General features: G+C 37.1%; 1 protein-coding gene across 2 annotated transcripts in view; it reads left to right on the forward strand.

The window, feature by feature from the left end:
- LNPEP (leucyl and cystinyl aminopeptidase) overlaps window positions 1-13,016 on the forward strand; it is a 54,424-nt gene that overhangs the window by 22,058 nt on the left and 19,350 nt on the right. For both annotated transcript variants that reach the window (XM_082302069.1, XM_082302068.1), the window contains 7 exons: window positions 649-1,489; window positions 3,859-3,997; window positions 6,235-6,366; window positions 9,070-9,190; window positions 9,915-10,069; window positions 10,383-10,496; window positions 12,613-12,744. In XM_082302069.1, the coding sequence (XP_082158195.1) occupies window positions 672-1,489; window positions 3,859-3,997; window positions 6,235-6,366; window positions 9,070-9,190; window positions 9,915-10,069; window positions 10,383-10,496; window positions 12,613-12,744 (1,611 nt within the window). In that variant the 5' untranslated portion in view covers window positions 649-671. The remainder of the gene's footprint in view (window positions 1-648; window positions 1,490-3,858; window positions 3,998-6,234; window positions 6,367-9,069; window positions 9,191-9,914; window positions 10,070-10,382; window positions 10,497-12,612; window positions 12,745-13,016) is intronic.

The following is a 13,016-nucleotide window of genomic DNA, read 5'->3' on the forward strand; positions in this document are numbered from 1 at the left end:
AGTCTGATTGGCACTGATTTGACTTCTTAGATGCATGGATTGTTTCAAGGATTGTATGAGCTAGATCTTAAATGTCAATTGGAACTATAATTTTTATACTGCTATTTTTATGTGAGAAATATTTTTATCTTTTTTGCAATGTTGGTGAAAAATGAAGTTTAAAAATGTCAAATGGATATTTTATTTGTGTGGCTGCCATCACATTGGCAGATTTTCTCCCGTGCTGAAGAACTTAACAAGCAGCATATTTGAAACACCTTTAGAAATGTACTGGCTATTGTGCTTTACTGTGCGACATAAGAAATAATCCAACTTAAATAATTTAGTTGAGTACAAATATAGTTTACTGGAGTAGAGGAAATGCAACCAAGCCAGTGACATCAGTGGGCTGGGAGAACGATGCAGTGGTATAGGTGACCTCCAGTTACAGTGTAAGGTGCTTGTGCTTACGCACAAGGGAAACAAAATTGTGGTAGGCAGAAAAGCATAGAAATATTTCCTGGAAGCAAACTTAGGAGACAAAATGGAAGAGGTCTTGACGGTATATACTGCAAAGGTGTTTCCCATTCTGTAATTCAGTAATATATCTTTGAGGTATCACACTCAAGCCTTTTGTTTATCATGTAATATATGGTAATTTCTTTTCAGATCGAATTCAGTTGCCCAGGAATATGATTGAAAACAGTATGTTTGAAGAGGAGCCTGATGTGGTTGACTTGGCCAAAGAGCCTTGTTTACATCCACTGGAGCCTGATGAAGTGGAATATGAACCAAGAAGCTCCCGCCTCTTGGTGCGTGGCCTTGGAGAGCATGAAATGGACGATGATGAAGAGGATTATGAGTCATCAGCAAAGTTGTTGGGGATGTCCTTCATGAACAGAAGCTCGGGTCTGCAGAATAACATGTCTGTATATAGGCAAAATCCAAATGGATCATGCTCAGTGCCCTCTACGAGGACCATGGTGGTTTGCACAGTTGTTTTTGTGATTGCATTTTCATTAATAGTAGTGCTTTATCTTCTTCCCAAATGTACCTTTACCAAAGAAGGCTGCCATAAAAAAAATCATACAATGGAACTAATATACCCTTTGGCAACCAATGGAAAAGTATTTCCATGGGCAAAAATGAGACTTCCTCCTGATGTTATACCACTGCACTATGATCTTGTCTTGCAGCCAAACCTAACTACTCTGAAATTTTCAGGCTCTGTAAAAATAGTGGTCAACATCCTCCATGTTACTCAGAAGATTGTACTTCACAGCTCAGGACTTAATATCACCAAGGCAACGATTACTTCAGCTCAAGGGCATCAAGCAGAGCCAGTTGAATTCCTGGAATATCCATTGCATGACCAGATTGCACTCATGGCTCCGGAGGCTCTCCTTGCAGGACAGAATTATACTGTCAATATGGAATATTCATCTAATTTATCAGACACCTACTATGGCTTTTACAAAATTTCTTACAAGGATGAGAACTCTCAGCAAAGGTATGCCCTGTAATACAGCTTCTCTGTTCTGTCACTTCTGGATTGTGCTTTAATAACAGAAGTTAAGAGGTTGCTTTTTTTATTGGACATTTTATCCAATTTATTATTGTTGAGAAAGTCAGTCTTTAATCTCTTGATTAATCTACCTGAGAAGTTTCTTTCATGGATGAGTTCCTTAAGTCAGGGCAGCCTCTCCTACAGTGAAATGTACTGCAGTGTGGTGGTTGTAGGTAGTTGTAGGGTGGCTTTTTTGACTTGTTTATGTTTCTCTCTTTGGAAATTCTTCCCACATTTCTTGAGCCCTTGAGTCTCAAGACAGGGACTGAAGAAACAAAGTCCTGTCATCACATGAAGAGGTCAGGTTCAAGACCACCAGAGGAACCCGATGGGGCCCAAAGGGATGCATCACACAGTCCTAAGGGACCTGGGAGAGGTTGTTGCCAAGCCACTCTTGATCATATATGAAAAAGTCATGGCAGTCAGGCAAAGTCTCAGGTGACTGGAGAAAAGGGAAACATCGCACTCATTTTTATAAAGAGTAAATTAGTGCTTTTCGTCAGGAAGATTGTTAAAAATTGCTCTCCCCCCCCACTTCAAATGGGCCTTATGCTGGTCATATGCTTAAGAGTGTTCATGCCTTTGTGGGCAAGTAACTGTCCATGCACGTCTTCTAGAAACAGTGTGGTGTGATAAACAAGAGACAGGAAAAGCCGTGCGGGTCAGCTAAGCAACTTACTGCAAACATTAAAGACTTTTCATTCCCATGAAGTAAGTGGGTGTAAGAGTGCAGTAAGTGTAGAAGGCAAAAATCACTTAAATGATTGAAACTCAGTGGTTTTTTTCATATTTTGATGTAGCTGCAGTTTTCTTTTCTTTTTGTATTTACTGTAGTAGAAAGAGAACACATAATTGCTCACAGAGAAAAAATACAATCTGTGAGTAATTTTTTGAATTTTTGTCCCCCTTCAGTCCAGTGCTAACTGCTTTTGTTCAGGAACAGGATGTAGCACATGTTTAAACCTGCATGTTTTTCAGTAAATCCTTTTCAGATAACTCTTCAGTGATATCATAATTTCCATTGCCTTGCCCGCTTCTTCTTTTTGCAGGTGCATTGTCTCTGTGTGCCTGTTGTCTGTAGTTTTACAAATGTAGACTGCTCTGATAATCTCTGCCGTTACTGCATTTTCTGTATAAAACTCAAACTATCAAGCTGATTTTGCAAGAAAATATATTTAGTTTAGTTTTACTTTCTTTTGAATATTTTTATATTGTCACAAAAATACAAAAATTACCGAATCGCAAAATAACTTGCTTAACTTGTTGCCAAAAGCAAAATAAAGAAATAAATTGGACCTTATTTATATTTTTATGCAGAATGGTTCTTTATTCTTTGTTTTTCCTTCTGCACAATCATGGGGTGAAACTGTATTAATTTGTCAGGAGGAAGAAAAGAGTAAGAAGTTGAAAGCAGGCATGCAGTTTAATCCTATGAATTGTCAGCAGTGTGCCTTCTCATAAAAGCTGTATATCCAAAAATACAGTTGGAATGACGATGCAGAACAAACAAACCCCCCAAACACTTGCAGGTAGCTTGGCAGTATGTTAAAAAAACCCAGCAAGATAAAAAAGCAATATGGAGCATCTTCTCTGTTTAGCTTCAGTAAATACTTCAGTTAATAAACTTGTTGTACTCTGTGTTGTCTTGTGGGTGCAAAAGTCAGAGATGCTCTCCACCAAAAGCTGTAAATGCCACAGCTAGTTAGTATAAAAATAGTGGGGAAGGAACGTAGACTCCTGAGAAGTCTTCTTGTGATATGAATAGCTGTTGGATTAGAGACAAGACAGTACATGAACTTGGACAGAATCCATCTACTAGCCAGCACAGGGAGCAGGCATACAGTTAGCTGAACTGTGGGAGCATCTGCAGGAAATAGCCTGGCAATTAGATGAAAAACCTTCCTTGCAGTCCTGTCTTCTGCAGATGTTTCCAAACTCTTATTTAGTAGGCATGCTCACTAACTTAATTTTTCAATCTTCTTTTTGTTCCCTCTCTCTGGAAACAGGCTGGCTTATATTTTGGTGGTTGCTTTGTAATTGTGTTATTCTAAGTGCATTCTTCTTTGTTCAGAAAGCAAAAAATAGCCAAGAAGATTACTCCTCAAATAAGTAGGTTTTTCAGCTTTAAAGAAAAAAATTGTTAACGCAACATTTATTCTGACTGGTCCAGCCTTGTCATCTACTATTCAAAAAGCTGTTCCCGTAACAAGCTCTTAGAAGTTTTGGGAAGGAAGTGACTGTTCTATCATAAATAAACTGACATTTATGCTTTTAATAATTCTTACTTTGCTCTTCTCCACTCTTCCCATTAGGTGGTTTGCAGCAACTCAGTTTGAACCTCTGGCAGCAAGGTCTGCTTTTCCATGCTTTGATGAACCATCATTTAAAGCTACTTTTTTAATCAAGATCAAGAGAGATGAGAAACTTTCCGCTCTGTCAAATATGCCAAAGGTACCTGCTTTTGTAGGGGAATTTTAGTAGAGCTGCTGCCTAGGTAATCTGTTCCAGTGTTTTGGATTGTGTTTTTATTGCATTAATGTCCAGGGGATTGACCTGAGTGGATAAGCTATAAACTGTATGACTTTATAATAAAACAACTGTTCCATTCTCAAAGACTTGAACTTGGTAGAGAGAACACCTGTTCAGTGCATTGCACAGTGAAGGATGTTCCTGACAATTGAATGACTGAAGGATTCGTGTTGAAATTAAATGAACTGTTATTTTGCAGAAGTTTTGTTGGTGGTGACATTGGTCTCAACAGCCCTTGAGATTTGCTTTCGAGTTTTCTGTCTTTGCTTCTACTGCACATGTGCAGAGTACTGGAGAACCTTTAGCAGCTGATTGTGTAACTAGCACCAGTCTATGTGAAAGATACACCTGATCTTGAAGGATGTGCTTCTGTCCCTAAATGAGGGGAAGTAGGGTATGAATACAGACAGAGTCAGCTCCAGAATGTGAATGAGGGATCTGAAATTCCTTCAGCTAGAATTTTCAGACAAAATCTTGTAAGAGCATATCTGAATTTTCTGGTGATGTTTTATGCTATTATGCCTTTGGACAAACCTTTATGGAAGCCTAATGCGTTTAGACAGATGAGCAAGACTAACATTACCTAATCTGTGTCAGAACTAGATATTCTCTCATCAAAACCTCAGTGCCATTTATTACCCAGCAGAAACTCAATACTGACATTGGTCTAATCAGTAATGAGAATATTACACCTTTGGTGTTGCTGGTACATTTATGAACACTGTGCAGCTTAGGTTCCAGAAAGTTGTCTGAAGTTCAGGTGCTGATGCAGATACCTTGTTTTTGAAAACCAAGCTAGTAATTGCAACCTTATGAAATAGTATCTTTTTCACTGTGTATGAACATTTGTATTCCTGGATTCGTAGTGATTCTTAACAATTACAAGAAGAAACAGACTCTGGTGAACCACTCTTCTATTTTATATAAACAAGAAAGGATGCTCACTCACTCTGCTCTGCTAGGAGCTGGACAAGTGGCTAAGGCATCTTTCAACAGCTTCCATAGTTCTTCATGTACAGAATGTAAATGATGGTTTAGCACTGCTGCATACACCGACAATTAGCTGTTGGTGACAGTAGGGTACTAATAATGCCAAAGTTGTGGGTTAGTGCCCCATATGGGCCATTCGCTTGGACTTGGACTCCATGATACTTGTAGGTTCCTTCTAACTCAGAATATTTTGTGATGTGTGCAGCTGACATTGCTGAAATAATCACCTATACCTACATGAGCAAGAGATCTCAGAAGTAGGCCTTGTCAGCTGGCATGTACATCACTAACTTGGCAATATATAGTGTCTGACATGGATTAAGGCTAGAAATGGACTACCTTTAGTATTCTGCACTACAGTGGTTTTAAACATTTTGCTTTATTCTTTTTGTATTTTATGCAAGTAAAGGAATACATAGAAAAGTACTTCCAGGCATATAGCATGCTTTTCTAGGACTAGTATTAAAGAAAACTGCACAAAAAGTAAGTTGAGATACAGCACGGTATCTTACTTCTGTATGGTATCTTACTGTGTGCTCAGAAGACCGGGCAGACAGTTACTGTTGCCAGTGTGTGTTTAAGTTGGGCATGTTTTTGCTTTGAAGTTACTGAGAGACCTTAGGTTTTCCTCAGTTTTTAAAATGCATTCTCTCTTGATTTGTAAAAGTGCATCTGAGGAATATTTTGTTCTGTTTTAAAATAGTATGTATGTCTGGTTACCTAGTTTTGCTGAGACTTATGGGAAGAGACAAATATTTAACTCACGTAATACCAGTATTTTTAGAAGATTATGCTGAACTGTGTCTCTGGTCTAGCCTAATGCTCCCCTGAATTAATGCTAATCAATATGTTGACTTTGGATTATACTGGGACTTCAAATGCAAACCAAATTAGATTGGTTTCTCCAACAGAGTAGTTGTTTGGTAATACTACATAATAAAACTTGACAAATAATTTTTGTGTATATAAGTGTAAATGTTTTGTGTCTTGTTAAGTTTGTTACATTGTTGTAAGTATCATCAATCCCACTGAAATATAACAAAAATATAAAGATATTATGAAAGCTTGCCTATAAACTGTTCCTAGCATGAAATAATCCTTTAACATTGATTTACCTTATGTCTTAGTGTTCTTCTGTCTGTATTAATAATATTTCATTTCCCCTGCAGAAAGCCACCACGCCTGTGACGAATGGAGTTGTTCAGGATGAGTTTTTTGTCAGTTTGAAGATGAGCACATATCTAGTAGCTTTTGTTGTTGCAGACTTGAAAAACATTAGCAGGGAAACTAATGGGACTCTGGTATGTGTTTGTTTCACTTCAAGTTGTGCTTCACTCTTCCCCAGCCAACCAGGCTATTAAACAAAACAAAAAGATCCTCAAACCAACAAGCAAACTCTGTCTCTTTTAAATTTATTTATCTTCTTGGTTTTATTATACTCATCATAGGTAGGGGACAAAAGCCATATGCTATAAATTGGACTGAGTTCACAGCTGATACCGGACTGAATATACTTTGACAGCAAGGGATTCTGCATCAGGTCTTGTTAACAATGGAAATTTGCAAAATGTAAAATTCGTAAGAGATTTCAGAGCTGGAAGCTTTCAACTCTTCTTTTCACTGCTTCATCTGTGAACAGTAATGTCATGCAAACCAGGAGTTCTTCTGAGGATGTAAAGAAATGTGACAAATTTCCAGGAACACCTACACATGGTTTCAAGCAGTGCTGCGAAAGTTTTTTGTACATGCAAAGATAACATATCTAACAAACCCAGGCCCTACAGTAAAGCAAATTTAGGCTGACTTTAAATCTGCATGTAGTCACTTAAATACAATTATTTAATTGTGGAGTTTTTGTTTTTCCAAAGGTTCCAAACATCAGACAGTTGGTCCTGCTTGAGCTTTGCCCTTTGCAAGGGATTGGCCTGTTTCTACTGATGCCTTGATGGGGCTACCTAAAAACAGAGGCTAGACAAAACTAATAGAAAAAAAGCAGGCATATTTATTGTGAAGGACCTTCAGGTACACTTAGGGCAGTCAAAGCCCTCTGGGGGTACACCCAAAATGGATGACCAGGTCACAAATTTTCATACTTTCATAAGTTTGGTCCATTTGCATATTGGGGGTTAATTCTCCAATTACAGCTTCATGTAATGAAGTAATTTACTCCAAGTTTGTCCCCCTCCCCCCTGTTGTTTACATTTCCCGGGGCCTGAGACCTTAAGGTATCCTTGAGTTTCAGGCCTAGAGAGGGATTGTTTTGACTGACCAAGATGGGAGAACAGTAGCTAAGACCCTATATGGAGTTTTGGAGTTACACACTAAAGCATTGCAGAATTACAAATATGCAAAAAACCTAAAAGTTAAAATCCTAAGGCATCACTGCAATGTGTGTTGTTAGAGTAGCTAAAGAATAAACATGGTAATATTAGGAGATGCTCCTTAATCTTATTTTAGAAAGTGCAGAAGTTTCATATGAGAAATTACTTTCATGACTCTTTAGCAGAAACTGCCCCTTTGTGGTGAAATGTCAGAAGTGTCTACCTAAAAAACGTCAGAGGGAATAGTGCTAGTAACACTGTAGAAGGAGAAGCCCTCTCTTTAATCTAATATATACAAGTAAAGGTACTACATGGCTTTAATTCTGATCTAGACAAGTATTTCTAATGAAAGCTGATTGAATAGAACAGATTGTTACACCTTTTTTTTTTGGCGTGTGGCTGCTGTTCAGGTCTGTATTTGAACTGTACTCTGGTAAAACCATACAGTCAGTTCATTGAGGCAGAAAACTTTTTAACTTAATAGAATAGTTCTTACTCCTCTTTAATTTATTATTTTCAATTTATTTTTGTTTAAATTTATTAGTATTTTAATCTTATTAAGAGTAGTTGCTAGCTTGAAGGGAGAAAGCATAAGAACACCAAGTAAGGCCAGAGTTTTAGTAGGTCTAAGATAGTCTCAGCAGTGTCTAGTAGGCCAAGGAAGTCCATAAGAAGGAAGCATACATTTCCCAGGAAGTACATACTTAGAATGCTTCCAGCAATTTGTGGCTGGGAGATTCAAAGAATTTGAGCTTCACACAGAATAAATTTATTGTCATAAATGCTTTAAGATAACTTACCGTTGAAGTAAAGTTCCTTCTTGTTCATAATCCAATGAAATTTTTCTCAACTCCAGACAACCCTGGGAGGCTCTTATATTTTGTTTTTGAGCTTAAGATTTGCAGCTAATAATACTTTTGTACTCCAGGAACTCTAGACTAGATTCTTATTTATATGTGCTTCATTCAAACTCAAAAATTAAAAGGTGCCCTTTTCCATCTGTTTGAAATGTCATTTGTTTAACTAATTTATAGCACAGTAAGAGGGACTTCTTTTTTATAGAACTGGATAATGGTTCTCCATGTGTTTCTGTGTTTGTGTAGGAAAGGGTGTCCTAAATGTGAATCTACCTGTAGCCTAATTGAAGTTGTTTTCTTGATACAGACAATTCAACGCGAAAAGAGGGAGATTGTAACCTCTCAATTTTTATAAATGCTTCTTACATTGTGTCTAACATGGCCATACCTTAGATGGGGATGAGCTTTGCGCCAATTACTATGTTTAGAGAGAATTTCTTGCAGATTGTACTACTGCCATCATACCATACATGCTACCATAGCCTAAAGATCAGTTGAGCTGTGCAGGGAAGGTCGCTTAATAACTCATGAGGGATTTTAAAATTCCTCACGTTGACCCTTCTTGAACAGACTCCTTAAAGTTGTCAGCCTTGAATTGTTCTTGCATACACACAGGCCAGTGTCCCTGTATTTTGACTAGTTTATAAGCTCTAGTAAGAAAAATCAGCTGTTTATGAGATGCTTCATTACTGCTGTTTGTAATTTGTGTATGTACTTGCAAAAATGTGTCTTACCTGTTTCAAGAACTCCTGCCAGCTTCTCCTGCAATTCTAAATCTTTTGTAGCTATAAGTTTCAAAATATTTTCTCTTCTCTGTTTGGACTAGATATCTGTCCATGCCATACCGCAGCATATAAACCAAGTTGAGTATGCCCTAGACACAGCAGTGAAGCTTCTGGAATTTTACCAAAAATACTTCCTAATAGAATACCCTCTTGAAAAATTAGGTAAGTTCTTTAGGATTTAAAAAAAAAAAATAAACAGAAGAAGCCCTGATCTGAAAAATGCATGGGAATTTTCATTTTTAAAAAAAGTATTACAATTATTAAATTACTAAATAATTTTAAAAACTAATTACATGTTTGGCTGAGTGCAAGTATTAAGTGAGTCCCAAGCTGGAAAGTTTTTGTGAGCTTTTGGAACCAGATTGCTTATATTTTTACATAAATAACACCAAAGAAATTCTTCTGTGTACATTTAACTTTGTAGTGAGGAAATTCTCAGTCTGTGAATCATGTTCACAACTGCAAAATCTGCAGCCTGACTCCTTTGCATGCATTACTTTGACTGGAAAGATAGTGAAATGCAGTCTCTTCTAAGACACTACTTTACAGTAGTGTCCATTTCAAGCTATCTCATTTCCATGTTACTTTTGTTCATGCAGGATCTATAGGCAGGGTCTCTTTAAGTTGTTTGTGTCATAGTACTGCTATGAGAAACATGGTTATATACTGTCAGTATATATATATATATATTATATACTGTCATAGTACTGCTAGAGAAACATGGTTATAAATCTGTGGGGCTTCTGTATGTGAGATTTGAATGTATGTCCATACCACAGAGTTTAAATTAAGAATTTTTTAGTGATTATGTAATATAATAGGTAGGCTTGAAAGACAGGATTGCTTTAACTAGCTATTTTCAAAGCTTTTTTCAAATCTTTTCCAGATCTGGTAGCAATTCCTGATTTTCAGTCTGGTGCAATGGAAAACTGGGGCTTGATCACCTTCCGAGAAACCACACTCTTATTTGACAATAATACTTCTTCAGCAAAGGATAAAAAGCTAGTAACTGCAGTGATAGCACATGAGCTTGCCCATCAGGTACTAGTCTGGGGAGATTATTGTTTTCTTTTTTCATTTGTTTGTTTTTTAAGTGCAGTTCTGTCCTTAAATTCACCCTTCCCCTCACTGTGACTGGGTTGTGCGTTGTATCTGTTCAGAAAACCTGCAGGTTTCTACAGCACAACAGGCAGACTGCAACTCTCATGACATACTTAAGGAGTTGTTCCTGCAAAGGCTTTACTGTGGTTTTGACTGAACTTCATTTTACCACAAGATAAGGCAGGCAATGAATGGAGCACTTCTCATTTGATTTTAATTCTAAGAAAATAATCATGTTTTTGGTATTCCATAGTGGTTTGGCAATCTAGTAACTATGGAATGGTGGAATGATCTCTGGCTGAATGAGGGATTTGCTACTTTTATGGAATACTTTGCCATGGAGGAGGTTTTTCCAGAATTACATTCAGTAAGTAATTTCTGTAATTACACTTACGTATCCTCACTGTAACATGGTTTTAATGCTGCCCATAAATGATTGATACTTACAAACTGATACTGAAATTCTGGGCACCACTGAGATCATGCTACATCTCCACTTTGGTGTTTTATTATATTGGAAGTGGTTTTGAGAATGGTACATTGTTTTTGTGAGTTTTAAATTTTCTTTTGTTTTATTTTGGTACTAATCTACATGCAGTCTACTGTGTTTTGTGAAGGTTAAAGTATTCTGTGAAAAATAGCAGGTGTTAAAACATGCAGATGTTTATATATCACATTATAACTTAAAATTTTTGTAGAACAAGTCCAGACATGTTGTTAAACAAGTTTGTCTACTTCTACTTTTCGTAATAGACCTAGGAGCTCTAGGTTATTAAGTATGCTGGAGATTAACTCCTGTCTTTCCATCATCGTGGTACTTGATTGTGTCTGTATCAGTCTGGGTTTCACAAATTAGCAGAGCTGTCAGAAAAGTATCAAATGGTCCCCCACAAAGGATTCTGATAGCATTGAGTTACACTTAGTAATACAAAGCACTGCTCCCACAGGCACTTCCATTTACATGTATGGCTGAAGGATAGAATCTTTTTGGTACAATAATGTAGTGATTATTTACAAACTCACTCAGGTACTGAGTGACCTAGCTTTTCAGACTCTGGAAAACATGATGGATTCAAATTTGATCTCTCTTCTCCAAGGAAAGGATATCAGCTACTGTATAAACCTTTCTGGTCACTGAGAATGACAGGCAGACAAATACAGATTAGTGGAATTAAATGTAGAGGGTAGTGGAGAGACTAATTTTGCATTCTGGATAAAGATACCTCTAAGGAGAGGACATACCTGAGCCCTGAAATCAACTTCTTGGAGTGTTTATGTGATTTGCATTAGTCATGGGATTTAACACCTGATTAGTACAGACTGTTTCCTGCCTGATAGTGTTCTCAGCATTCTGGAGAAGTGTTAGTTTTGCATTCTTAAATCACTCTTATTACTATTAAGAAATTTGAGTTGCTAACCTGGTCCAGTAGAATTCTTTCTCAGCACTGGATGTTTCAAAACTTTTCCATTTGGCCTAGCTTGGTTGTTCAGTTGGATTGTCACTGACAGTATGTAGCTGTTCTGCTTGTTGGGTATGTATGTGCTGAGGGCAGGACACAAAGGTAGTGTCCGGTTTTAACAAGGACACATCTAACATATGTGTGCTTCATTCCAAAAGGTGTCTGACAAGCTGCCTTGACCAATATCTTATTTCTTCGTTTGATGGTGCCAGAATGTGTTTTGGTGAAAGATATCACCTAGAACTTCTCCATTCAGGAAGAATAACCTTAATATTTTTAACAGTTATTTTTATTGTATTTCACAGAGGGTTTCTGTGATTTTTTTTTTGTTTGTTTGTTTGTTGGTGGGGGGAAGGGTGGGGGTGGTGTGGTTTTGTTTGTTTGTTTGTGGGGGGTTTTTTTGGTGGTGGGGGGGGTGTTTTTTTTGTTTTTTAACTCTCTACTGTATAGAGAATTGTTTGCTTGCCATGATGAAATGAAATGGACAAATACCAGTATGATCAGCTTCTTTTCAGTGCTTGGATTTTTCTTGTTCTGGTACCAACATATTAAATATCCTCATTCTAGAAGAAAAGAAGTAAGAGACTTTGGTAATAACTAGATAAGGTGCTGTTTACATTCTCACAAATATCACTGTAGTGAATAATTTCCCTAGGCTTCATGGTTAAAGCACATGAAAGTCATATTCTTGTATTCCCTGCCTACTGTAAATGAAGTGAAAGCATTAGTGAGATAAATGTGAAATTAAACAGACACTTATTTAGAAGGTGCTCTTTTTTTTCATCTAGTGCCAATGACACACTTGCCAGAGACAGGGGCTTAAGGGTCTTCATAATGATGCAAACTCAAAAGTGAGATTCCACTGCTAAAATGTGGCAGGGAAGTAGTAGCTTTTGTAAGTGCTACCCCGACAGTTCTTTTGCTGCCTAGACCAATGGAGGAGCAAAGCAGAGACAGCTTCTACTTTTCTGCTTAACAGGTATGTTTCAGCTTCCTAAACAGTTAAAAATGTTTCTCTTCTAGGATGAAGATTTCCTTAATTTAATTTTCAAGGCTATGATGAAGGATTCCTTGAATTCTTCACATCCAGTCTCTTCTGCCGTTCAGTCTTCAGAGCAAATTGAAGAAATGTTTGATGCTCTTTCTTATATCAAGGTAACTAAAAATATTTCAAAATACTAGGGAAGTGATACATTAGCTATTGAAAATATTAGTGTGAAATCACAAGTGAATAGGCACATATTGACAAATCTTTGGAGGTTATTTACACCCAACTCAAACAATGCAGGATTTCTCAATAATGTTTTCAAACATTTACATAGCATTTAATTAGGAAAATATTATGTATATGTATTTTTCACCTTACTTACCATCTTGTTGAATGCTTGAGCACAAAGTATAATACTCATGAAGATGTAACAGGGGGA

This window comes from Coloeus monedula (assembly GCF_965178545.1).
Source record: "Coloeus monedula genome assembly, chromosome: Z".
In the NCBI taxonomy this organism is placed as follows: domain Eukaryota; kingdom Metazoa; phylum Chordata; class Aves; order Passeriformes; family Corvidae; genus Coloeus; species Coloeus monedula.